A 26077-nucleotide genomic window follows, 5' to 3' on the forward strand; every position below is an offset into this window, starting at 1 on the left:
CAGAACACAGAGACGGTCCCTACCCAAAGTGCTCACTAGCTGTGCATCTCTCCACCCACTTACACATTTAAAAACATGCACATTCTTCTAGCTTTACTACTCCTCTTTCCCCTTCCCCCCCAGACACTAGAAACTGAATTGAAGAAACTTCAAACCTCCATTCAGGAAACAACACAAACTTTTGATGACACTGTAAGCAAGCTCTTTGAGCGGAAAGTTAAATCAGAGATGGTCATATACCAGGTAAGGCAGAGATCTTGGATTTCCTATCTCCATCTCCAAGCCGCAAAAGTGCTGATCTTTCTCCTTACAATCTTTCCACAGGAGGAACTCAAAATAAACAACCTCCTTTACTCTTTGCTGTTGGATGAAGAGCTGAGCACAAGAGAAGCTGGACTGAATCACTTCCTTGACAAGAAGCGGAAGGAGAAGGTGAGTCCAGTACTGGGACAGTAAGGCTCCAACCATTTTCATATGGAACCTGCTTTTTCCAAATAAAAATGTTGCCCAAGCTGCCACAAATAATTTCTCCCATGATTTACACAGCTGCTGTTCTATTTTTTTTATAAGGGTGGCAGAAGACTCCTATAATAAAGACACATCTTCTTGGGTATACGCTTCTCCCAGCTTGTCTGGAATTACATGTGTAAATTTCCATACCCTGAGGAAAGCATGCCACTATCTGTCAAATACACAGTTTTAGTATCCTCTGGCAGTCTATAATTTGTCTGGTAGCACTGATACTGCCTTTGCTACAAGAACCTTGCACAAAAGGATATCTAATGTTGCCGTCTTTCTTAAAGAAGAAAGTGGTAAATTCGGAGAAATTTGAATTAATTTCCTGAAACTGAAGTTGTCGGGGTTTGCCCACCACTGACGAGCCATGCATAAGCCAACATGGTGACTGAAGTTCAAAACAAACGTTTCTGCTCTTATACACAAGTATATACAGGACTACAGATGTTCTAGAATGAAAATTCTGACTGCTTTGTCCTGGAAGCTCACCTATTAATCTGTTGTTGGACCAATTCTACAGACTGCAAACCTAGGGACCTCTTGCACTAGTTGATCTCACCTGTCATACTATTCAGGGAGAGAGGCATCTCCGGTAGCTAGGGACCACTATCAACACCCTACATTGCACCCTGAATTGCACAGTAAGCCATTGCAGTCTACAGAGCACTTGACTAATGTGCTTCTTATGACCAACCTCATTAAGCAGTTGGGTAGCTAAATTTTGCACCTGATGACCCTTCTGTGTGGTCTTTACAGGTAGCACCATATAGAAAGCCTTGCAGGAATCCAATTTAGAGATCAGACAGGCACATGGCATATTGAGTGCTGTCTGCGGTGTCTGCTTAGGAGCATGTTACACCAGAGGTGAATTTAACCCAATTGTATCTTAAGCTGAGAAAAGACATCTCTTCAGCATGTGTAATATGTTTGAATAGCATTCCAACAGCTGTGTTTACTTTTAGTTCTGTTATTGAAATCCATCTGGTTTTGTTACAGCTCAGTACTGCAGAGGCGGTCCAGGTTGCACGAGCACAAGTTGATGCTTACAGAGAGACCTATGACAACTTAGCAGCGGAAGACAAAGTAAGAGTCCTAGTCATATGTTCAAGCAGATGCAATTGCAGAAAAAATAAAAATGGCTTCAGCGCTACACCTCCTCCATAATATACAGTATATAGGCCCCAGTTCAGTAGCACACTTAAGCACGTGAGTAGTTCCATACAGATCAGGATCAGGCCTTTGCACAGTCCTTGCCCAAGAAACTTACTAAGTGCCAAGACCACAGTCTACGCTTAACCTGCTAATCTCGCTTTTTGTAGACACTTCTCTGTGTTTTAAAAAGCACAGCAGACATGGTCAATTGTCATCTCTGAGAGAGGCAATCTATGAAATAGCCCAACTCCACCTAGCACCTTGCCTCATCATTAGTCTATATTTCTAGGATATGTGCATGCGGATGTTTTGCTGTGTTTTTTTTCCCTGCTAGATTCTGGAACGTGGCTTTAAAAAGGAATTTTCTGATGTTCCGGCACATCACATTGATCATCTTTTCAAACTTTACAAACGCCGACCAAGGTAAAATTCCCCTTTGACTCAAACCATTTTCTACATGTTATTACACCTCTACCCCAATATAATGCTGTCCTCGGGAGCCAAAAAATCTTACCACGTTATAGGTGAAACCGTGTTATATCGAACTTGCTTTGATCCGCCGGTGTGTGCAGCCTCCCCACCCCTCCCCCCGGAGCACTGCTTTACCACGTTATATCCGAATTCATGTTATATCGGGTCACGTTTTACTGGGGTAGAGGTGTATTTTTATCTTTATGATGGGAGGGGACATTCTATTTTCCAAGCTCTGTGAAGTATCTTAGTTAGCAGTAGGCCATTGATTACTAACCTGTTTTTAAAAGGTTTCAGAGTAGCAGCCGTGTTAGTCTGTATCCGCAAAAAGAACAGGAGTACTTGTGGCACCTTAGAGACTAACAAATTTATTTGAGCATAAGCTTTCATGGGCTACAGCCCACTTCTTTGGATGTTTTTAAAACTGCACCTCTGTAATGACGATGGTCATTAACCGTTATTGACGATCAGCTATCATATGGATGACTGACAGATATTTTAAAGCAATCTTCCCCTCTACCCACATTACATATGCTATTTAAAATGTGATTATAATAATTAATAAATAACCACCCAAAACATGTCTTTTTATGTGTTTTAAATAATATTTCCTGGTTGCATGCTGCAAGAGAACAAGAGAGTAGTGTGAAGTGTTTTTAGTGCTACAAGACCTTGTTCTATGTAGCAAGTAAGAAGAAAGATAAAATATTTATTTTACTATGTATGCCATGATTGATGACACCAGAGCCCAGAAGATCAAGATGCACCTTGACACTGCTAACCCTTATGGAGATCGGCCAGGCTCAGCCAGAGCTTACAAAGAGGCACTTGCCCATTTAATGAAAGCCATAGATGAAATGGATGACCCTGAAAACATGCCTGAGGGATTAGACCTGCCTGTCTGGGAACGTTTCTGTTTGGCTAGACGAACAAAAGTGGAAAGCGAACAGCTGGTACGTCAAGTGATTTCCATCAGATTTATTTTGCCATTGATTTACTGTTTGGAATATACTCTTTGATGCTTTGGGATCTTAACCCAGAGCATCAAGTTCTGAGGACTAACCAAGTGGCAGCACAGTGTAGGTGATCTGTGAGTCCCTAGCTCACTTCCAGAGTGTAGTCATCACTCTTTAGCAAAGCTCCCTCTTCCAGCAGATACAGAGCAGTATGAACGGCTTCTGAGGAAGCCACATTCTGCTCTCCTCTAAAAAAAGTAAGTGGGAAGTAGGAGCTGTCTAAAAGGTTCCCTTCTCATTCTCCTTCCCCATCCCCACCAAAACAAAAGCAAACCATCAAGGTATTTTATACCATTCTGCATCTGTAACCTACATGTAAATCTGCTGCATTTGTTTACCCTGATGAATGCTTCTTCCTTCCTAGAGCATCAAGAGCAAATCCTAACATGTTGATAGAAAGCCCTATTACACTATTAATTGAGATTAATGTCACCAAGATGTAATCCTTAAATATCCAAAGATGTAGCTAAGATCCATTTTGCTTTGCTGAAGTGAGAAGGAAATGAGACCTTCCTTTCATAGGAACAAAATATGCATCAGTAAAGGGTAAACTTTCAAAGAGCAGGTAAGGACTAAAACTGTGGACTTGCATGGACTTTAATGGGAGTCAGGAAAGTAGCTTGTTCCCTCATCCAGCTTTTAAAAATCTCTTCTTGTGAAAAATGAGCAAAAGTCTGTCTACCATTAAAGGTTTTCCTCTACATTTGCAAAGTTCAGTGTGTTCAAGTAGTTGTGATGTTGTTTGCTTAGGTGAAACGGAAAGCCCTGACGCTAGCGGAGATGCAGGCCTTTCTCCAGAAGAGGATGGATGATGATGAGAAGATAAGGATGGACATTGAAAAAATTTTAAATGAACTCAATATGTAATTTTGCTTATTATTCTTACATTCACATTCATCTATACTTTAGCACTCTTCTGACACAGAATTAAAAATCTAGTGAGAAGTGTACAGGTCTGTACTGTATCACACTTTTCTCTAAAACTCATCTAAGAGACGTAGAGCCCAATTCTGAAAGAGTGTTGACTTCAATGAGATGTTCAAATGTGTAACACTGTATTTTTCTTATTCTATCAGCTACTACTACACCATCTGGTTCTCATCACCTTTGAGATGGGAGTGTTATTTGGGAACAAACTTCAAGAAGATAATTTATACAAAAAGAAATGAACTTGACTAGGGTGGGGGAGGTTTCTGTGATTCCTTTACAATTATTGATAACGTTTTTGTTTGTTCAGTAGGGGCTTTCTCCCTTTTAACTTCTGCTTGACCTGGCAAGGAAGACAAAACACAGTCTGTATGGAAAGAAGCACTCACTGTAGGAGCAAATAAGAGAAAACAGGGTGTGAGGGAGCAAACCCTTGCTGAAGCATGCATTTGGTCATTAGCAAACACAAAGAATTATGAAAATTGGAGTGACCCTTCTCAGTTTTCAGATAATTTCCTAATCTTTCTGTTACCCTCTGATCATAGAGAAGATTTAAAATACAAGCATTTTATCAATCACTAAAAACTGCTATTGGCTCTCTGCAATTTTAGGCTACGAGAGGAGAAGATGAGGTTTCAACTGGATTTGACTGTCCAATTTCTGCTTAAACAAGGACAGGTGGAATTGGAGAGTGCTGCTGAGCTAATACCAGATTATACTGACGCTATTCTCCTTCACAAGAGTGTTATTGAAGAACTGAATTGCACAATCCGGGTAATTTACATTTTCTGGAGGAAATTAAGGGCTTTAAATGAATGGATTTTCCTTTGGCGATAGCAGCTTTTCATCTAGTTTGACGTTGCTCTAATACGTGATTTAATCTCTTTTGACTACCATATACCAATCGGCTCAATTGTCACCTTCGTTTTGGAAGGTCCTTGAAGCTATTATGAGTTCTGTAACATCTCTAATATAAAGGCTACTATCCTGAGCACTGATCAATGGCATCTGATCAGTGGAAAGGCAGCATCTTTAAGCACTATGTCCATTCTGTACATGGTGTATATAGAGAATTAATATCCTATACACCACTTCTACATTCCCCAGTTGTGCAGTCATGTCAGGTAACTGAATGTTGGGTTACAGTGAAACTTCCAAAAATTAAGTGATTCTCCTTTAATATAAAGATGAAATTGTGGGATCATACATGGCACATTTCATTTTTCATACTCACAATAAAGGTTATTTTCTTGCCATCCCAGCTGCATAAAAATTTGCTTTTTATTTCTACCACATACAACCTTCAGTGGTAACTGCAAAATTCCTGACACTGGGAGAAGTTTAAATATTGTAGAGGAAAAATGCTTAGGCCCACATTTTTAAAGGTATTTAAGCATTGCTATGCTCACTGTTGCAATGCCTACCTGATTTAGGAACCTCAATGTCATTTCCAAAAAGGATTTAGGCACTTAGGAGCTAAAATTCCATTGACAGTTGATGGGATTTAGGCACCCAAATCACCTTTGAGACTGACAGGCTCCTAAATTAGTTAGGTGTATTGCAAGGCTGAGCTCAGCAATGCCTAAATACTTTTAAAAACCTGGGCTGTAGCACTTATATAAGGTGGGAGAACAGACAGGTATTGACTGCAGTTTGTTTCACCCTCATCTGTGATACAAGACTTAAGCAGTAGTGTTAATTTAGTGCCAGCAAAAGGCAACAAGTGCCATAAAAAAGAACATAACAGCCTTACTGGGTCAGACCGATAGTCCATCTAGCCCAGTAGCCTGTCTTCTGACTGGCCAAAGCCACATGCTTCAGAGGGAATGAACAGAACAAGGCAATCATCAAGTGATCCATCCCATCAACTCCCAGCTTCTGGCACTCAGAGGCTAGGGACACCCAGAGCATGGGGTTGCATCCCTGACCATTTTGGCTAATAGCCCTTGATGGATCTATCCTCCAGGAACTTATCTAATTCTTTTTTTAACCCAGTTATAAGTTTTGGCCTCCACAACATCCCCTGGCAATGAGTTCCGCAGGTTAACTGTGGGTTGTGTGAAGAAATACTTCCTTTTTTTTGTTTTAAACCTGCTGCCTATTAATTTCATTGGGGGACCCCTGGTTCTTGTATGTGATGGACAAATATCACTTCCTTATTCATTTCCTCCACATCATTCATGATTTTACAGACCTCGATCATATCCCCCCTTAGTCATCTCTTTTCCAAGTTTAAAAGTTCCAGACTTTTTAATCTCTCCTCATACGAAGCTGTTCTGTACCCTTAATCGTTGTTGCCCTTCTCTGTACCTTTTCTAATTTTAGTGTGTTTTTGAGATGGAGCAACAAGAACTGCATGTAGTATTCAAGTTGTGGGCCAACCAGGGATTTATATAATGGCATTATGATATTTTCTGTCTTATGCCTTTCCTGATGGTTCCTAACATTGTTAGCTTTTTTGACATGAAGTCTGTCTGGATACCAGCCTCTGAAAAGGATTAGAGTGTGGCACATTAAAATTACTGAAATTAGAAAATGGGAGTCCTGTCTATCCTGTTACAGCAAAAAATTATTCCATAATCCATAAATTATGCTAAAATTAATCTTTTTCAGGCTCAAGGAGAAAAGAAAATTGCTAGCATGGTGGAAAGTAAAGACTTCTCTAAAGGGATATTTCAGCTGGAATGGGAACATAAAAAAATGAAGATGCTGATGGAAGATCTAAACCAGAGGGCTCGGGATATTCAAAATCTGCATGTTTCAAGAGATCGCCAGCTAGTAAGTAACTCTGAAATTGAGATTTTTATCTGGAGAAAAGCTGCTGTCCATGTTTGTATTCTTCAATTGTCCTACATCTACAGGGAAACCTAGCCCAAGCTAGGACAGCAATTTAACCTTAAGGACTAAATTTTGCTTTGACATTTGTGTAACTCTGAAGTCTTTGGAGTTGTACAGGTGTAACTAGGCTTGGGAAGATACGATTAAAATCATTAGTCAGTGGTAAATGTCAATTTCACCTGACGCTCAGAGAGAACCCCCGCTCTCAAAATAATCCATCAGTAACAGTTGGCAAGTGCAGACTCCTCTGGACCTACCTCCCACAGGGATCTGCTGTTACTGGCCCCCAGCCGTGCAGGAAGCCTTCTGCAGCTGTCCCGATTTTATAGGAACAGTTCTGATTTTGGGGTCTTTTTCTTATATAGGCTCCTATTACCCCCCCAGTCTCGGTGCCGATTTTTCACACTTGCTGTCTGGTCACCCTAAGTGGAGTATGCAGGACTGTCCCCTGGACCTAGCTGAGGGTCTCTGCTTTGCTGGACCGGGACCACAGCCTCACGTTCCCTTGGGTGCCTTGGGCCCCTCAGCTATGCAAGGAGCCTCTTGCAGCACTGCTGTCAGTGCTACCCTAACTCCCCCCTCCCCTCACTTAATTTCCTAAGAATATAAGAGCGGCCAGACTGGGTCAGACCAAAGGTCCATCTAGTCCAGTATCCTGTCTTCTGACAGTTGCCAATGCCAGGTGCCCCAGAGGGAATGAACAGAACAGGGACTCATCAAGTGATCCATCCCCTGTTGCCTATTCCCAGCTTCTTGCAGAGGCTAGGGCCACCATCCCTGCCCATCCTGGCTAATAGATATTGATACTGTCAAAATTATTTTAAAAAAAAATGAATTCTGTCAAGCCTAGGTGTAACGGAGGGCAGAATTGGTTCTAAACTTCCGAGTATCAATATTAGCACTTAAAGCAAGGAATCAGGATTTTACAGCCTTACGTAATTCATTTTTAAATAAAACACATTCTTGATCTTAAATGAAAGTTCTGAAGTGCCTCCATTTGGTATCCCACAGAAAATCACATTAGTGTGCTTTTTAAAAAATTTTTAAAAAGAAAGCCAGCCACTTTTGAATTTTCTGACTTCAGAAGTGCAAAAGGGGGACTTTTAGGACTGATGCCAACAAAAGAACCAACAGATACCCAAAAGGTGACTGTATGCTGGAAAGTTCCTGCAGCAAAATCACCAACAGAGAGTTGCTATTTGTTTGGGTGATCCTGAAAAGGCTTACCTGAACTAGGAAGCGGACAAGTCATCTACAAACATCTGATTTCTATTGGTCATGAGTTATTTAAGACTATTTTATGTTTCCCACCTGACAACAAGATCCTTGCAAACAATATGCTACCTATTGGTGTCTCCCAGAGAAAGATTTTAATACATTATCTAGAAAAATTACTGTGAAAGTAAAGTAACAATAAAATTCAGAACTATAAGGGGGTCACTTCATAAAGAAAAAGCATACCTTCTCAAAAGGTACCATCTGTTAGAACCATCCTTATGGGCTCTGTGGGACATTAGTCTGTCTAGCTAGATTAAGCAGAAACATTTTGCATTCTCCCCCATGAACATGGCTTGGGGAGTGTATCACATCTAATTTAATACAATGTAAATGGACTTAGCCAGCCTGGTTCTGTCATTGGGAGAAGGGATGTAAGTGTGCCTTTGCTATGTAGAGCATAACCTCCAGAGCCTTAGTCACTAAAACCATTGGACTTTCTTTTAAGACCTCTATTCTTAGAGATTTTGAGAGCTTCTGACAACAGAAACACTTAAGATACTGAGTGTATTAGAGTTAACAATGCTAATAAATGAATATATGAATGCTTGAATAGAATGTTCTTGAGTACTCAAGCAGCATCTAAGAAATGTTCATTTTATGGTTTATAGAAATGCTTTGTGCTAAGCAAGATTAAAACAAATGTGTTTTTCTATGTTTCATATAGCTTGACTGCCAACCTAGGATCTTAGAATGGTTGAAAAAAAACACTCAGATACCTAGTAGTCTGATTTCTCTCTTTTTATTCTGCAGTTCCTAAGAATACTAAACTATGACAGCCGCATCACCCACCAGGTTTCAGTAATGGAGCAGACGCTAGGTGTGATGGATAAGGTAAATCCTAAATGTGTTGTACCTATTGAGTTCCTGGGGGAGGGCGGGCACAAGCAGCTTTAATAAAGATGCATATTTGCTTTATTCAACTGGAAATGGACAGCTTCACAAGAAGAAGGTGAAGAACCGTCAGAAAGTATTTAAAGATCTGGAGAAGCGCATCTCTCTAAAGGAACAAGCAAACTACAAACTCAGCCAGGAGCTGCAAGAAATGCTTGTGTCTGTTTCAGAAAGGCGGCATATCTTTGAAGCAACTGGTGAGTCACATTCTGTAGCACGCTTTAGGTCACAAGTAAAAGACATTCATAAAATACATCTCCAAAGCTGGTCAGTTCTTCTTTCCATCAGCAGAACTATAGGGACAAAACACTGCCAGCAGCAGATTTTTGTTATGTTACATATACACAGATAGTATTGCCCTGCCTAAGAGAGCAATTTCAATATCCATCAGACACTAAGGATATGTCTAGACTTGAGATTTTTGCTCCTGTTGTAATTCAAGTTAATTAACTGTTGCTAGTATAAGTTGGTGAAACTCCATTGAAGTCATAAAACTACTCCTATTTGTATCAGCAGACTTTAGTACAATGCCTTTGTCCTCCCTAAAAAATAAATTCATCCCTCCTCCGCTCACCATTTGTGCCTGGGCAAAACAGAAGTAGCAATACATTGCAAGAGCAAATATTTGTCCTCAAGTGTGAGCTCTTTTGAAAGTTTAGCCTTGTCACTGAAATAAGATATGCCCTGGGGCAGGGCCTACAATAGTTCATATCAGAGAAAACATCTATTTCTGATATTTTGCTTTGCACAGACACACAGCTGGTTTCTGAAAAAGCTGCAAAGGAGCATTACCAGGATATTGTGCAGCGACGACAGCTAGTGGATCTTGCAAAAGAACAGGCCCAAGAGATTTCAGTTCTTCAGGCAGAAGTTGAAAGGCTGAGAATGAGAACATTTCCCGCCCTTTTTGAAATGGAATATTAGCAGAAGGGTACTTCCACCAACATAAACGCATATGAGTTCATCATTGCTTATCGGAGATGCATCTCTCTACAAAAGAATTGATTTCTTCCTTTATTTACTATTCTAAAATATTTTACTAGACTGAGTATGAAAGCTATTTTATACAGTTTATACTCAATTTTGGTGGGCCTGTTGTAAAACTGCAATTTATGATTTCATAGCTTAATGACAGACGCATGTGTTTATTACTATAGAAATAGATATTTTGAACAACACTGTCACCTTGTGTATTCTGTGGTCTGCAATGCACATTCCTATGATGCCGAAGAATGGAAGCAATTCAGAAAACCCTGAATTGTATTTAGTTAGGAAAAAAATATGGGGCAAAATTGCCAAGTAGTGTAACTAAAAATAGTTTTGTTAGACATCAATTTCTAGTATGTGTTGAATGAAACCACAAATATACTGATTTAAAATAAAAGTTCATCATCATTACTTCATGATACCGTGATGACAGGCAGCATTACATGCACTTTACCTTGATTATATTATAATTAAAAAAAAATACAATACTCCTGCTTCATTTAACTTCCAAGTCTTGAGTGCAGGATCCCATATTTTACCTCATTAGTTGATGCCATCGCACACTGAACAGGTCAACGCCAGTTAACATCACAAGAAAATGCTCTCAGCACTGTTTTTAAGTGTCTGTTTTTTCAATTGCTCTAATTGACATGATACACAAGTCTGAACTTGGAAGGCTTGGAAAGTGAAGTATGAACTGGTTTTCAAAACTGTTTTAAATTCTGGAAGATACAATTTAAGTCTACATCCACTGTTAATAATTTTGAATCCTAAAGAGTTGAACATCTTTTCATTTTTAAACCATTATTAGTTTCATCTTATTTCTGCTCTTAAATTTTATTCCACTTCACTGTATTTAAAAAAAATCTTAACAGTCCTTAGATTAAATAAGCTTTATTAGAGCTACCCTACTGGACTCTTCTTAAACAGTTTCTACTATATGCCCCACTAGAGGAGTCCAATTTCAGATGTGTTGGCATAAGATTTCTTCTCATACCACTTCTCTCCCCAAAGAGATGGGAAGCAGATAAGGGAAAGAGGAACCATGTGGTCTAAAATGGACCTGCACAGGAATTTCCTGCCATTACAATTTCCCCCACCTGTTCTAAATTGTTTCTTCTTTCATCTTTCCTAGGAAATATGCCTCAAGTTAGAGCCCCATTCCAAGGTGACATCACTAACAGCATTAATACTTTTGTTTAGCAAATACTACATTTGTTATCAAAACTTCTTGATTGCAGTTACTGCCTCCTTCTAGATCTGACTTCTATTTATTGCTTTATCATTAACTATGATTCATAATTAGTCTAATTACCCCTCCATGGTTCTTCCCAGATTTCTTACCTCATACCAACTCCTCAGCAGGAGGCAGGGGTTGAATTCCAATCTAGCAGAACCAAAGAGCCCTGGGAGGGCAGCTACTCCCTTCTGGATGCCCCATCTTCTTACCCAAGCCACTGTATCAGCCTCTTCTTCATCTTAGTAACCATGCAGATTATCAAATTATTTAATAATAAACACTTCTTATATAAATTCCTAGTTAGCAGTAAAATTCACCCTATACCTTCCACCCAAGAGGGCCTTGCTGCAGAATTTAGGTCTAGTGTCACCTGATAGACAGGAGCATGGTAATCTGGAACAAAAAAACAAAAATATACTACTTCTAAACTCAGATTTTTCTTGATTTCCCTGCAGATACATCAGAAGCGTCTTAGTGTTGGGGAAGGGAGTATAAATTGTCGCATGTACAACAAAACAAAGTTACAGTAGATTAGGAAATGTACGTGTACAATGAATTGGTGCATTCTGGACGTGTGTGGGGCAGTTGGGGTTCTTATAAATTTACACTAGATGAAGCATGTTTCAAAGTAAAATATAAAAGCAGCAGCTAAAATAAATGGATGGTCAAGGAGGAGACAGTCAACAGGGAATCAACTTCTCTCACACAATCTCTAATTAACATAATAAAATACCACTCACAAATTAGAACTAAAACATAAGACATACAAAGGGGAAAATGGCTTTGGGATTTAAGAAGAATAAATTGCAGAAAGGTAAATTAAATGCAGCCATTTAAATACATTAGACACAGTTCTGTTTTTGTTAAGCACCACAGAATATGTATTGCTTCTAGTATCACAAGAAATAAAGCCATGTACAAAAACTCAGTATTGCTTCAGTAACTGAGACTATGCAAAGTGATTACACCTGAACTTAATCCTTAGAAAGCTCGCATCAATTGACTGGCAAATTGAAGAAACTTTCAGAATATGTATGTGTTGAATTTGTCAACATCTTAGTATAACTAGAAAAAGCAGTTAGCTTGATCCCATTATATCAAACAAGAGAATGTACAGTGTAAGACTGATCAGACAAGATGCAGCCCGCTGTTTAAGTACAATATTACTAGATTTCATTTTCACATCCACTAATGGCAATTTTCTCAATGAGTAAGTTTCTACCTAAGAGATAATCCTTTCCAGAAAATAACTGCCTCTTACAGCATATACATAAGCACAGTCTATTACAACAATCCACTACTGAAACAAACTATCATGATGATTTAATAGTTACGATGCAATCAGTTTACATTTAATCTTTTTTATAAAGGAAACCTTTGTAATTGTAAATTACATATCTGTAAAGTCTTCTTCTGTTCTGCTGTAGTGTAGTAACTTGTCTTCTAATCCAAAATTGTCTATCAACAGAGTAAGGCTCAGTTTATTGCCATCTGTAGACAAAGCTGACTGGAGTTCATAAAGCATCAACTGGGTGCTGCATCTCCATTTTGTTATCAAAGACTGCAATTCTGATGGGTTATTCTGAAATGGGGAGGGAGAAAGGTTACTTACAGCGTTGCAGAAATTATAAAAAAACAATGTTTGGAAATTTACAGATATTTATATAACTTAATGAACTGAAAGAGCCCCCAAACAATTACCTTAAAAAACTATATGCAGAGAGAATTTCTGCCTCCTCTGGGGTGGAATGCAACAATTACTTCTGTAGTAGTGCTGTCCAGGAGAGGAAGTGGGAAAAACAGCTCATCCACTTAAAACTACAGTGGAAGCTTAAGTATGAAGAATGCAATTGAATTAGAATTTGACCCCTCATCATCTACAAAAAGTTGCATGCATCTTTATCATCTGTATATAGGATCTCTGCACTTTCAGCAGTACAACATCCACTAACAATGATGGGAAATTAAGTTGGAATCAAACAGAGAAGCGCTATGTCCTGAATCAACACTGTTTTCAGCAATACCTAGGGCTGCATCAACATTGGCAGCATTCAGACCCAAGAACCTAACACGATGAAAAAAACCTGTGCCTTGTCTACACTACGGGTTCTGTGGTTGTTTCTTTTAGTAGAGCTGTACTGTTGGCAAATTATACACCCAATGTTGTCTAGTGTAGACAAGATATAAGCATTGGTAGTCTCCCAGTCAAGTGCAAACACTTCTCACAATAAAAGACAGAGGTCAAGAACAGTTAAAGATGTATTTGAAATAAACATCCGGATTAAAAATCATTCTTAAAGAGTTACATTATTATGCATTATTTTTTATTGCATTTCTTTTAGTTTGGATGATGAAAACAGAATAGTCTTTCATTTTGATTTCTCATCAGTTTCAATTTCAGGTTCTCATATATTAGCCCAAGGCTGCAATCTTTAGGCTTGAAACACTACCAAGGAATGTTTTTGTTTTAAAAAATACTTCTCCAATAGAATTTAAAAACACACAGAAACATTTCTATTAGAGTTGGTCACAATTTTTTGAATTTTGAAAATAAATTTAAAACAGGAAAACAAAAATAAATAAATCAACCAACTTTCTTACCTGCTTTTTGACTAGCTCTAATTTCTACTGATTTTAGGAGTTTATAAAAATGTCTTTTTACAGAACCAAATTTGCCTTGAAATTAGGTCCCCCTTGCCTGGCCCCATTTCAAAAAACATTAAAAGAGAAAAGATTTAGAGCGGAGATAGCGTTGACCTATTCAGAAACTCTTCTCACCTTGGATCTGTACATCTTGACCAGTTTGAGTCTTCGAAGCAGCTCTTCCTTCTCTTGGACCTGCTTCAACAATCTTAATTTTTCCTCCAGTAGTTCTTGTTGACTAAGGTCAGCCCCCAACACCACAGAGTGTGGAGAATTCTGAACAAGTCTGCAGCAATGTCTCTCCTGTTCAGGACTATTCAAACTTGTATTTGCAGCACAGTTCTTCTCCAGGATTTCACAGCTATTTTGTAATCTGGAACAGGATTCTTTTGCCAATAGAGCCCCTTCTTCAGAAGTACTGTAATCTTTTTCTTCAATATCTACTTTAAGGCGTTTTGCCACAGTGAAACTGGAATTAAATGAACGTCTTGCTTTCTTTAATCGCTCCTTAAGTGCTGTGCTCATTGGCTAAAGAAAATGACAAAGGAACAAAAAAAAATAATCAAACAATATTTTTGCTAATATAAAATGTTTATTTGGGAGAAGTAAGAACAGAAGTGACCTTAATCTAAGTAGTAAGTTTACCAGTTCAATTTTTACAGTATATGTAAACTCTACTATGATGTAAATTTTCACAATTACCACTACTGAGTTCACAGATGTGACTGAGCAGTTATCTTCCTCCTCTCACATGTATACCTACACACACTCACTCAAAAGCTAGTCGTTAAGAAAGAGTTGTGGCTCCAACCTTCCTGACTTCATCTCTCAGGACCAAATCCTGCTGTCCTTATTCAATGACTCCAGGAGAATTTTCTTTAAGAAAGGAAGTACAACTATCCTAATGGTCAAAATTTAGAAACTGTTACAAGTCAGTATGTTATCATCTCTAAAAAAAAAATCTCAGCATGGAGACTTCAGAACTAGAGGGAACTCAAAATACCTACTGGATCAATAGCACAGCCTTTCCCCCCCCACCGTTTTAGTTTCACATATTGCTCACAATATGCTATGTACTTTCCAAATATAAAGCCTGGCATGAACTCCCAAATGTAGGGAAATTAATAATTAAAGAAAAACTACAGTGTAATATATTGGATAGTACAATCACTAGAAATATAATTATAAAGAAGTAAATCAATACGTTTCTGTAAGTAAAAACCAATAATTTTTTTAAAAACCTCTGCCTTCATGACCAGTTCATAATGCAAAGCAGGACTGAAGGAATCTTTTCCTCCACTGGACAGCACTGCAAGTCAAGCATTTCAAAGTTATTTGTAAGGCAGATCCCCTATTTTTTTGTTTAAGGGAAAAAACACAAATCTGTAAGTATTAAAAAAAAATTAAATGATAGAATTCGGCTTATAATAGCTTTGAAACTGTTTTTAAGTGTCTTCTACTAGGAACATTTTTGCAGGTCTATTCTGCAGGAAAGAAAGCTGCCTCACTGACTGAATGTAAACACAGATATGTCTAAATACTGCTTTAAAAATCAACTCAATATGAGCCTGATTTTGCCACCCTGACTCAAGTTGAGTAGCACTCTAAATCCAAATGGGACTACTTGCACAGTAAGGTACTACCCAACATGTGTATGGGTAGCAGAATTGGACCATACTAAATTAATTTAAATTGACCTAATTTAAGTTAACTAATGCAAACATAATATACTCCTGGGGGAATTCTGCGCCACTGTGCAAGCACAGAGTTAAGGTCCCCTGAAGATTTTTTCCCCTCCTGCAGAATAATTTATTCTGACAGGGAGGTGAAGGGAAGCCACGAGAGAGGTCATGCTGCAATTACACCCTTCACCCAACAGGGGCTGATGTGGTGCAGCTGGCTCACAGGCTGGAGCAGCCAGCCATGGAGAGGAAGGGGGCAGAGGCTGCCTTCCTCACAACACCCTGTCCAAGAGGCCAAGTGAGGAGACACGGAATATGGGGGAGACAGAGTGGTGCTGCTGGAGAGGGGTTTACACAGACTGGGGTTCAGAAGGGCTAGTGTGCGGTACAGGGGATAGTGGGGTAATAACACTGAGCTAGGGGCTGAATGAGAGTGGGGGTGCAGAGCTATATGGGGCTGGGAGGAGTGGGGATGGCTGAGTGGGTTTGCCAGAATACATGGGGACACGTGCAGATATGCCCGGCTGAAAGGGAGAGGCTAGGGGTCAGCTGGGGTCTGCACGGGGGAGGCTCCCCAACTCCATAACAGTCCCTCCCCCGCAAATAAAACTGTTCCATACTTCTCCCACCCACACCCAACAACCCTCCAGTTTTATTCCCAGGTTCCTTCCCAGCAATTACTTCCCTCTTTCTTAGCTCCTCCATTACTTTGACTCCCCCAAGCCTTTGCACTGCTTCTGAGGGGTGAGGGAAATACGTTTCTGTATGGTACTTTAAATGAATTATTATTCAAAGTTCTGTATTAATATTCCGAGTAAGGAATCTGTTTATCAAAAAAATTTCCCGAATCTTTTTGTCGTCTGTTTTGTTACAGGTATTTTGAAAAAAATTACCAAAATAACTGAAACTGGCATCATTGTGTTATTTTGACAAATAAAATATGCAGAATTTTTAAAATATTGTGCACAGAATTTTTAATTTTTGGCCCAACGCTTTTAATGTTTTGGCCCAACATTCCCCCAGAAATAATAATAGGCATCCTCCTCTCTGTTGCAATTCTCCAACTGTAATGGTTATTCCATGTAGCCAGTCCTCAGATTTCTGTTCTATCTGAAACAAGCATTACCACTATTTCTACTACAGCAACCATTGAACATCACTGGACCTCATAGATGGTCATCAGAAGAATCAAATAAGTGTCAGGCCTGAGGCCAAGAGCCATTTCTATACCAAACTGCTTTTTAAAGTCCAAGGCCACTATTTTAGAGCGGTTATGGTTTTGAGTGTCTCAGTGTTAGAGTAACCAATCTGAGGCACATTACAGGGCTTAATTTCAGAAGGTGGGTGCTCAGCACTTTCTGAAAACCCAAAGTCATTGAATTAAAAAAATCACTAGTCATCCTTAAAGATCTTTGCCTAATATTTTATATCCTTATAAAATATTTAAATTTTGAGAAAACCCAAACAATATAGTTAAAAGACACTTATCACAATCTGACCCTATGCTGGCCAGGCCCCTGTTTTAATGTGTGCCATGGTCAATTTATCACCACCAAACGGTGCACGCAGTGGCATTACATCAGAGAAGGAATAAGCAATGTAGAGCTGAACATCATAAGACATAATACATTGCATTTCCATTTTGTATAGCGTTTTTCATACAAGCTGTGCTCCAAACTTGGAGTTAAATAATACCAATTTGATTTCAGGTGTGATCTGAAAACAGATGGAAAAGTCAGCAAGGAAAGCTGTCAGAGCTGTCAGATGCAGCGAAGGGTAATGCTGTTATAACTGTGGTAAGACTGTGATGTGACAGACTAAGCTAGTACTAAGTGAGCAAAGCGGGGGCAAGGTCAGGGAAGAGTGGGGTCAGGGAAGAGTGGGCTGGAACAAGGGCGATGTGATTACATTATTCTGTATGTGTCAAAGTACACCTCTACCCCAATATAACGCAAGCCGATATAACACGAATTCAGATATAACTCGGTAAAGCAGTGCTCGGGGGGGGAGGGGGTTTGCGCACTCCGGTGGATCAAAGCAAGTTCAATATAACGCGGTTTCACCTATAACATGGTAAGATTTTTTGGCTTCCGAGGACAGCGTTATATCAGGGTAGAGGTGTATAGGCAGAAGCAGCAGCAGCAACATTCTGCATATGCTGGAGCCTAGAGAGCTGAGACTTGGAGCCTTTTGTACAGATGGGAGGAAGAATTAAAAAAAGTGAGTTTAAATAATGTCCTGAATCTCTTTATAGGTATTTATAAAGGTTTCTCTCACTTCTTAGCTCAGCATTCAGGGTGTTCAGCACTTAATGCATGTCATAATCAAAGCACACATACTTAGAGAACATTACCCATTAATTTTAATTCTGGGCATAAATTATCTGTTCCCACATATATTCAGTCAAAGTATTCCATGGACCGCCAAACATCAAGTAAAGTTTGCTTACCATTGGTGCTGCAATACCTAGCTACAATGGGAAAACTTCACTAATAGAATGGCATATAAAAGGTTTTCATACCTTTTTCCCTGAGCCGGTGCTCTGAGGAGCTAGTGTCCCACGGTCCTTTGGAGTACTGCACAGTGATGTTGATTTGTCTAACAATGGTGTTTCCATCTTGAGAACAAGTTAATATACTGTAGAAATAATACACAAACATATTAGTATGCAGAATAGACATCTGACTTGTCAAGTCAGGTCCTTTTCCCTCTGCTTAAGGTTAGAATGTGATGAAACAGGACCACCAAGTGGCCAGGGAAACAAATTAAAAGCGATGTTAAGAAAATACCAACACTAGGCTATTTTCCAGTTGTTCAATTTACAAAGTCATCTGCTTATACAGGGCCTTATTCTGCCAACCTCATTTCCACAGAATTGTACACTGCTCTGTGAATAACCCTCTTGATTACAATAGGACAAATGGCAGTACTACTCACTATAAGGTTGGACAAAACTTAATAATAAAGGCCAAGTTTTGCCATTTATTTGTCACTTTGGTGTTCATGTAGGATTAGAAATAATGTACTGCGTAGAAAGAAGAAAAATAAGAATATAAAATTAATATGGTTTCTGGTCTCCATCATCAGCTCCGTCATTTGCACCAACACTGGTGGGCAATCTCAAACTCTCCAGAGGCAGTGGCATGGATTTATAAAGAAACGGAACCCATTATCAAATGCTCGGAAAAGGCTAGATCCTGCCATATTTTACTCATATGCATAATCCTCACTGCAAACAGACACCCACCCCATCAACTTCAAAATCTGAGCAATTCTTACTACTTGTCTGAGTAAGGATTACTCCTATGAGTAAGGCCTTGAAGAATCAGTCCCTCGGTTTGGCTATTTCTCACTTTGACATAAAAGGTTGCTAAGAGACACAGGATTTTTATGGTTCAACTGTACAAGCAATTAAGATTTAAAAAAAAAATAGTAATTAGATATACAGGGTCTCTGAAAATAATCTAGTATCTTATTTGAAGTGTGATCCTTTTAGACATGCCCCGTGGATAAATATATTACTCATGCAAGTGGAATTTTTAGATTAAAATGAAGCTGCCCCAATTTGCTCAACAAAGCACACTGATTAACATGGTAAGTAGTACTTCTCCGCACATACCAACTTTACATTGATTTGACAACATTTAATTTTGTTTATGCAGTGTAGTGTAGCTGTGTTGGAGGATATTAGAGAGACAAGATGAGTGAGGTAATATCTTTTATTGGACCAACTTCTTCTGAAGTTTTCTTCTTCTGAAGAACAATAGAAGTTGGTCCAATAAAAAAAAAAAAAAATAACTCACCCACCTTGTCTCTTTAATTTAGTTAGGCATGTTTGAACCACCTACTAATGCCCAAAATGTAGCTGGAAAGTTGTCAATTATGCCTTCCAATGCCTGGAGACGGATATTAGCAGTTATAGAAACAGAATAGAGAAGCCTTTTAATGTTAAGGGTATTTAAACAAGTTACATGAGTACTGTATCAGAGGGGTAGCCGTGTTAGTCTGGTTCTGTAGAAGCAGCGAAGAATCCTGTGGCACCTTATAGACTAACAGACGTTTTGCAGCATGAGCTTTCGTGGGTGAATACTTGCATCCGAAGAAGTGGGTATTCACCCACGAAAGCTCATGCTGCAAAATGTCTGTTAGTCTATAAGGTGCCACAGGATTCTTTGCTGCTTCATAAGTACTGTAGTGTAAGATTACATAAGGTACCATCTCCCCACAGGCTGGGGGCACCAAAACTGCAGCTCTCCAAACCCTTACTGTCTCAAAGCTACAAGGGAATCCAGTTCAGGTCCGCATGGCTGCACAGACAAGGTATTAGCCCTTATTTGTCTTACTGCTAAATCAAATCCATGTTACATTACCACTCAAGATTCAACACGTAGTATTCTATTCTAAGTTAATTTTTTAAAAGGCTGTAAATCATGTCTCTTAGCAAATGGGTAGCATTTGCTGAATGTAACAGTGGTAAGTTATTTTCAGAGCACAGTAGTAAGTTACTTCATAGTTTAAGCAAGAGGCTAGGAAAAATTCACATCATACCTATACAATATTTCACAGATAAGTAGTAAGTCTCTCCCCACTAAGCAACAGAACATTTGAAAACCTGAAAACAGCCTTCAACAAAGCTCAGTGTCTTTCTGAAATCCAGTGGCCCACTGTTAGCCTTTACACAGGTTACTTTTCTTCAAAAAATTTATTCTAACAAAAAGTTTCCAAGCATGTCAGCATGCATCTGTAATTCCACTTCTCCATAGGTCTCCGAAACTCTGCCCTGCGCAGTGAGAATCCTCCCCTTATGAATCAGGATAAATATTTTTCCCCATGCAAAAACACCATTTAACATATAAAAACAGCTTCTTCCACTGTAAATGGAACCACTGGGAAGGAGGAGAGCAGTACCTTTTCCTCCACTCTGCCACTGACTCGCAGTGAGGCCTTGGGCAAGTCCCGTCCGTGCCTCAGTTTCCTCACCTGCACAACGGAGATAATGCTGTTTACTTTGCGAACAGCTCTGAGATATAGTGGACAAACATAAGAGCTAGTTAATATCACTTCATGGTGAGTGAGCTTTGCACCCTGATTAACCAATGCAGAGCTACGGGGTAGCCCATAGGCAGGGTCAGTGCTCTCAGCAGTTCATCTGAGATGGGTAACCCGCCCCCCGCCATGCTCCCATCCCCTGCAGGGCACAGGCCCCTCCCAGGCAATACCAGTGCTGGGGGGGGAATCACCCCATTAACACGGGGTAACCCCCCCATCCCCCTCCCAGACAATACCAGTGCTGGAGGGGGGGAGGAATCACCCCATTAACACGGGGTAACCCCCCATCCCCCTCCCAGGCAATACCGGTGCTGGGGGGGGAGGAGAATCACCCCATTAACACGGGGTAACCCCCCCATCCCCCTCCCAGGCAATACCGGTGCTGGGGGGATCACCCCATTAACACAGGGTAACCCCCCCATCCCCCTCCCAGGCAATACCAGTGCTGGGGGGGAATCACCCCATTAACACGGGGTAACCCCCCCATCCCTCTCCCAAGCAATACTGGTGCTGGGGGGGGAATCACCCCATTAACACGGGGTAACCCCCCCATCCCTCTCCCAGGCAATACTGGTGCTGGGGGGGGGGAATCACCCCATTAACACGGGGCCGGGCCCCTCCCACCACCTACACGGAGAGGTGGGACTCGAAGGGGCCTGACCCCCAGGCAATGGGGGGAGGTGGCTGAGGTGCAGGGGCGGCTCTAGAAATCAGGCTGCCCCAAGCAGCGCGGTGCGCTGCGCCGCCCTTCCCCGGTCCCGCGGCGGGCCCCCTCTTCCCGCGGCTCCGGTTGAGCTCCCGCAGGCATGCCTGCGGCAGGTCCACCGGAGCCAAATGCCGCCCCCCCCCCGGGAAAGGGCCGCCCCACGCGCCTGCTTGGCGCGCTGGGGTCTAGAGCCGCCCCTGCTGAGGTGACCCCCACCGCTGCGGGGAGGGGGCGGGGGCTTTCCCCTCGGTACCTCACGCCCCTCCGCGGGGCGCCCGCCTCTGCGGCCCGACGCTCGCTGGGTCGGGTGAAAATGGCTCCAATCCAAGCTCCCGCTCCCGCTCGAGGGGAGGAGGAGCCGAGTTTGAGGCGGGCGCGGAGAGGAAGGAGCGGTCGGGCGCGTGAAGGAAAGAGAAACTCCGAGCCCGCCCGCCCGCTCCCGAGGGGGAGAGACACGGCGCGCGGTCGGGCGCGCGAAGAGAAACTCACTTCTCCGCTCTGCGGAGTGGGCACCGGATGGGCGTGGCCAGAGGGGAGAAAGACTCCACTCTCGGGCGGGCGGGAATGAAGAGAGGGGAAGGGGGCAGGGCCAGTGCACACACAGGGGAGGGTTGTGGAGCTGCCGGGCCCAGGCTGGTTGGGGAGACAGGGAGGGGATTTCAAAATACCTAGAGGGGGAATGTAGGGGTTTAATTTCTAACCCTCCCAGTGTCATGCAGTGTCCTCCCCCATGCCCCCAAGCCAGGTAGCTGGTTATTCCATGACATAGTGGCAGCATCAAGTCATGCAGCTGGGTGATTAATTATACCCCTGTCGCCCCCTTCGACACCTAGAGGTGCACTCACTCAGCTTCTCAGTTGGGCTATTGCCCAGCCCCAAATGCCAGCAGTGTTCTGGATGTTTCATTGACAAAACTGGCCCTGGATATCTCACTGAAACTCGGGGAGCTTCTCCCTCACGCAAGGGAAATGCTGCCTGAAAATGAGTCTCAATGGGAAACCATCTCTGCTCCTTTGGCCCGAGGGCCGATTCTTGGGGCAGAGCTGACAGAACAGACAAGAGAGTGCTACCACCCCCTACGCACATAGTGAGTGTAAAAAATGTCCCATGGAAAGAAGGAGAGAAGTTCAAAAGAAACAAAAGGGCAAAGACAGGAGCAATCAGATTTTCCTAAAGTCAAAACTAAATGAAATCATAGGACAAGTAAAGAAAAGAGAATATGAAAAAAAACCTGAAAATAAAGCTGCATGATTGGAAAAAAGGGCTTGAGAGGCAGAAAATCATAGAATCATAGGGTTGGAAGAGACCTCAGGAGATCACATAGTCCAATCCGCTGCTCAAAGCAGGACCAACACCAACTAAATCATCCCAGCCAGGGCTTTGTCAAGCCTGACCTTAAAAACCTCTAAGGAAGGAGATTCCACCACCTCCCTAGGTAACCCATTCCAGTGCTTCACCACCCTCCTAGTGAAACGGTGTTTCCTAATATCCAACCAAGATCTCCCCACTGCAACTTGAGACCAAAATATGAATAGCTAGGCCATAAAGGGAAAATCAGAGGACCAAATATTTTTTTAAAAGTAAGTGAGAGATGGACACACATCTCTATTCCTCACACCAAAAATTGATCACAATATTGAAGTGGTCTTCTGTTGAAGAGCTAACAGCCCAAAACAGAACTCCACTTACCCAGTTTAAAATTAGATTTAAGAATGGTTATGCCTCTAGTTCATAGCATATAATGGCTATGAACTACCCACTAAACCAGGGGTCGGCAACCGGTGGCTCGCGGCTCGCCAGGGTAAGCACCCTGGCGGACCGGCCCGGTTTGTTTATCTGCCGCGTCGGCAACTTCGGCCGATCGCGGCTCCCACTGGCCGCGGTTCGCGGTCCCAGGCCAATGCGGGAGGCAGGAAGCGGCGCGAGCCGAGGGATGTTCTGGCCGCGGCTTCCTGCCTCCCGCATTGGCCTGGGACCGCGAACCGCGGCCAGTGGGAGCCGCGATCGGCCGAACTTGCCGACGCGGCAGATAAACAAACCGGGCCGGCCCGCCAGGGTGCTTACCCTGGCGAGCCGCGAGCCACTGGTTGCCGACCCCTGCACTAAACTGTGCATGCTTTTTATATCACTGCACCCTGCATAAAGTTCTCTTCGTTCCATGTTCTTGTATTCTGCTCTCCCCCTTTGGGTGTAACTCTCTCAATGACATCAGAGCAGAATCTTGTATCTCATCGAGTAAAAAAAGTTCAAGTAGGATACGTTATTCTTCAAGCACATGAATTTTTACTTATCATTGAAGGGATCTTGACACATCTGGTAAGCCCAAAATGTGACCTATGCCTCTTGTATCTGCAATAAAAATCATCATTTTTTAAAATATGTTAAAATCTGTCTCTGTAGACCTACAATGAAAGTTGTGTGTCATGTTTTAGCAAAACTCCTAATACAATTGCACTTTTCAAGTGGGTGGAAATTCAAACGTACAGTAACCATATAGCATGTCTCAAAGTTCTCAACAAGTCTTCTTTCACCTTAGTGAAAACTTTTTTAGATTACTCACTCTTTGTTGTGCAGACATCCTGATATTTCAGTTGCACAAGATGAACGGAGTTTTAGATTTTAGATATTCTTAACTGCTAAGATTCCATTAAGATTTTACAAGAACCTAATGTGAAAAATGTAGATACGCAGCAGAAGCATTATATACTTAATTATTATTACAGTAGTGTAGCACGTAGTAACTGCAACTCAAATCAGGATTCTGTTGTGCTAGGTGCCTATGCACGTAGAAAGTAAGACACAGCTGCATGTCCAGAAGAATTTATAATCTAAATAGACTAGACAAAGGGTATGAGAAAAGAAATATTATCCCTGTTCACAGACAGGGAGCACAGCTTGGTACTTAAGAACATGCTTAGTTCTCCTGAAGTCAATTGACTTGCCCAGGGTCGCATGGGAAGTCTGTGGTAAAGCTGGGAACTGAACTGCAATCTTTGTGCATCCCAGTCCAGGGCCTTAATCATAAAACCACCTGTCCTAATGGCTAGTATGGCTATTTAGTACTTCAGGGTAGCAAGAGGGATAAAACCATAATCTTCCTGCTTGAAAAGAACATGTACCTATTACTTGAGTTAGAGGTATTATAGGGTTTATGGCACATTGTAGAGCACTTCTAATTGCATCCAGTAGAGGGCACTGTAACATATACACAACTAGCCGTCTCATTACAATATGCTAGATTATTAATTAATAGTGGCTATTGTTTAATTTTATTTTTTATTTCATAAACAGAATGATTTTGTTTAAGCAAAACAAGACAGAGGAATGAAGTGAATTTGCAGGGCATTCTTCACCAGATTATAACAATTTTGAGGTCTAATTGCAGAATATGATATTGTCCCTTGAACCTCTTCATGGATGCTTTGTTGCCTAAAGAACGAAGGACCATATGTAGCTCCAATTTAGTTTCCTCTGTTCCTTGGCACTTTAATACATAAAGTACCATCTGACTCTTCTCTCTTCAATTTATACCAGAATCTGATTGTACATGTTCAGAGCACTGTATGACATGATCTCTCTCGTTAATCTTACATTCCTAAGAAACCACTAACATTCAAACACTGGCACTGATTGCACAAGAGCATCACCCATATTCTGTACCAGTATACGAGCTTACATTGTCCATAGTAGCAAAACAGTTAATGTTTGTGAGATATGTAGGGCATAAATAATCTAGACCCAGGATTTAGAGGACCCAGATTGAATGTCATGGATTCTGCTTTCTAAAGTTCCTGCATCATTACAAAGCCTATTTTGAAACCAGTTGCAAGGCAGAAAAGCTAGGATCTTCCCCAAAAGTCTTGTTGATGGGTGATGCTGATATTATTCAACATACTGAGCAGCAAGTCCAAATCCATGCATAGGTTAACCCCTGTTCTAATTTTCTGAGATAAGTAGGTCTTATGGAAAGCCATATGATTTATCCTGAGACATAAAGCACCTTGCACACTCTGCATATTTTCTATAGCTGGAGGCAGTAAGGTGGAGTGTTTTTATGTGCTCAACCACTAGCTGCTGCAGAAATTTCCAACGTTCTTCCCATTACAGTGTGGGCCTAAGGCTGTGTTTTCACTGGCTGCACAGGTTTGAATAATATTTTCTCCTTGAAAAGTGTTCTGACTTGTTTATACCCATACGAGTGTATTAAAAGATGACTTTATAGGTCACATTCATGGAGTTGTACAAGCTGATACCATGTCTAAACTTGACTAAGTGGGTCAGAATCTGCCCTCAGAATGGTGTAAATGGGTAGCAATTCCACAGAGCTCAATGGAACGACAGTGTAAGACGAACACAAGAGCAGAAACCCACCTTCTATGTTTTGGGTTTGAAGTTTGTTTGGGGCGTCTTTTACAATACTCTTCAATTTAAAAAGAGATCCTTTCTGGAAAGAAAAACAAGTGTAATTTACTATAGCTGTGAGGCATTGCAACTCCTGATTAGAAAGGATAATCTAAATGCCAGCTAAAATGGACTTTCTGATTCCTATTACTGCTTTACCTCAGAATACCTCAGTGGGTGATGTCAGGTGGTAATAACAGGGAGTAACAGCAGACTATGCTTTTTCTTTCTGTGTTTGTGGGATTTTCTCTGGTGTGGTCATGCAAAAAAGCGTTTGAAG

At 41.2% G+C, this 26077-nt stretch overlaps 2 protein-coding genes across 6 annotated transcripts in view; one reads left to right on the forward strand and one right to left on the reverse strand.

Moving 5' to 3' along the window:
* CFAP43 (cilia and flagella associated protein 43) overlaps positions 1 to 10337 on the forward strand; it is an 84953-nt gene extending 74616 nt beyond the window's left edge. For all 3 annotated transcript variants that reach the window (XM_045023861.1, XM_045023862.1, XM_045023863.1), the window contains 11 exons: positions 124 to 243; positions 325 to 432; positions 1513 to 1599; positions 2003 to 2091; positions 2885 to 3092; positions 3906 to 4018; positions 4694 to 4856; positions 6696 to 6860; positions 8949 to 9029; positions 9133 to 9286; positions 9841 to 10337. In XM_045023861.1, coding sequence (XP_044879796.1) covers positions 124 to 243; positions 325 to 432; positions 1513 to 1599; positions 2003 to 2091; positions 2885 to 3092; positions 3906 to 4018; positions 4694 to 4856; positions 6696 to 6860; positions 8949 to 9029; positions 9133 to 9286; positions 9841 to 10013 — 1461 coding nt within the window. In that variant the 3' untranslated portion in view covers positions 10014 to 10337. The remainder of the gene's footprint in view (positions 1 to 123; positions 244 to 324; positions 433 to 1512; positions 1600 to 2002; positions 2092 to 2884; positions 3093 to 3905; positions 4019 to 4693; positions 4857 to 6695; positions 6861 to 8948; positions 9030 to 9132; positions 9287 to 9840) is intronic.
* A 121-nt stretch (positions 10338 to 10458) lies between these two features.
* SFR1 (SWI5 dependent homologous recombination repair protein 1) lies at positions 10459 to 21820 on the reverse strand. Of its 3 annotated transcripts, none has more exons than XM_045023867.1 (5): positions 21650 to 21820; positions 20550 to 20621; positions 18163 to 18278; positions 14095 to 14487; positions 10459 to 12898 (listed from the first exon to the last, which is right to left on the reverse strand). In XM_045023867.1, exons 3-5 carry the CDS (start codon positions 18256 to 18258, stop codon positions 12707 to 12709), a joined length of 681 nt encoding a protein of 226 aa, XP_044879802.1. In that variant the 5' UTR covers positions 18259 to 18278; positions 20550 to 20621; positions 21650 to 21820; the 3' UTR covers positions 10459 to 12706. The 3 variants fall into 3 exon arrangements, with proteins under 3 accessions (XP_044879802.1, XP_044879800.1, XP_044879801.1); XM_045023865.1 differs by having other exon boundaries at positions 20550 to 20661; XM_045023866.1 differs by lacking the exon at positions 21650 to 21820 and adding an exon at positions 21322 to 21357 and having other exon boundaries at positions 20550 to 20661.
* Between the last annotated feature and the right edge of the window lie 4257 nt (positions 21821 to 26077).

This window comes from Mauremys mutica, chromosome 7, assembly GCF_020497125.1.
Source record: "Mauremys mutica isolate MM-2020 ecotype Southern chromosome 7, ASM2049712v1, whole genome shotgun sequence".
Lineage (NCBI taxonomy): Eukaryota > Metazoa > Chordata > Testudines > Geoemydidae > Mauremys > Mauremys mutica.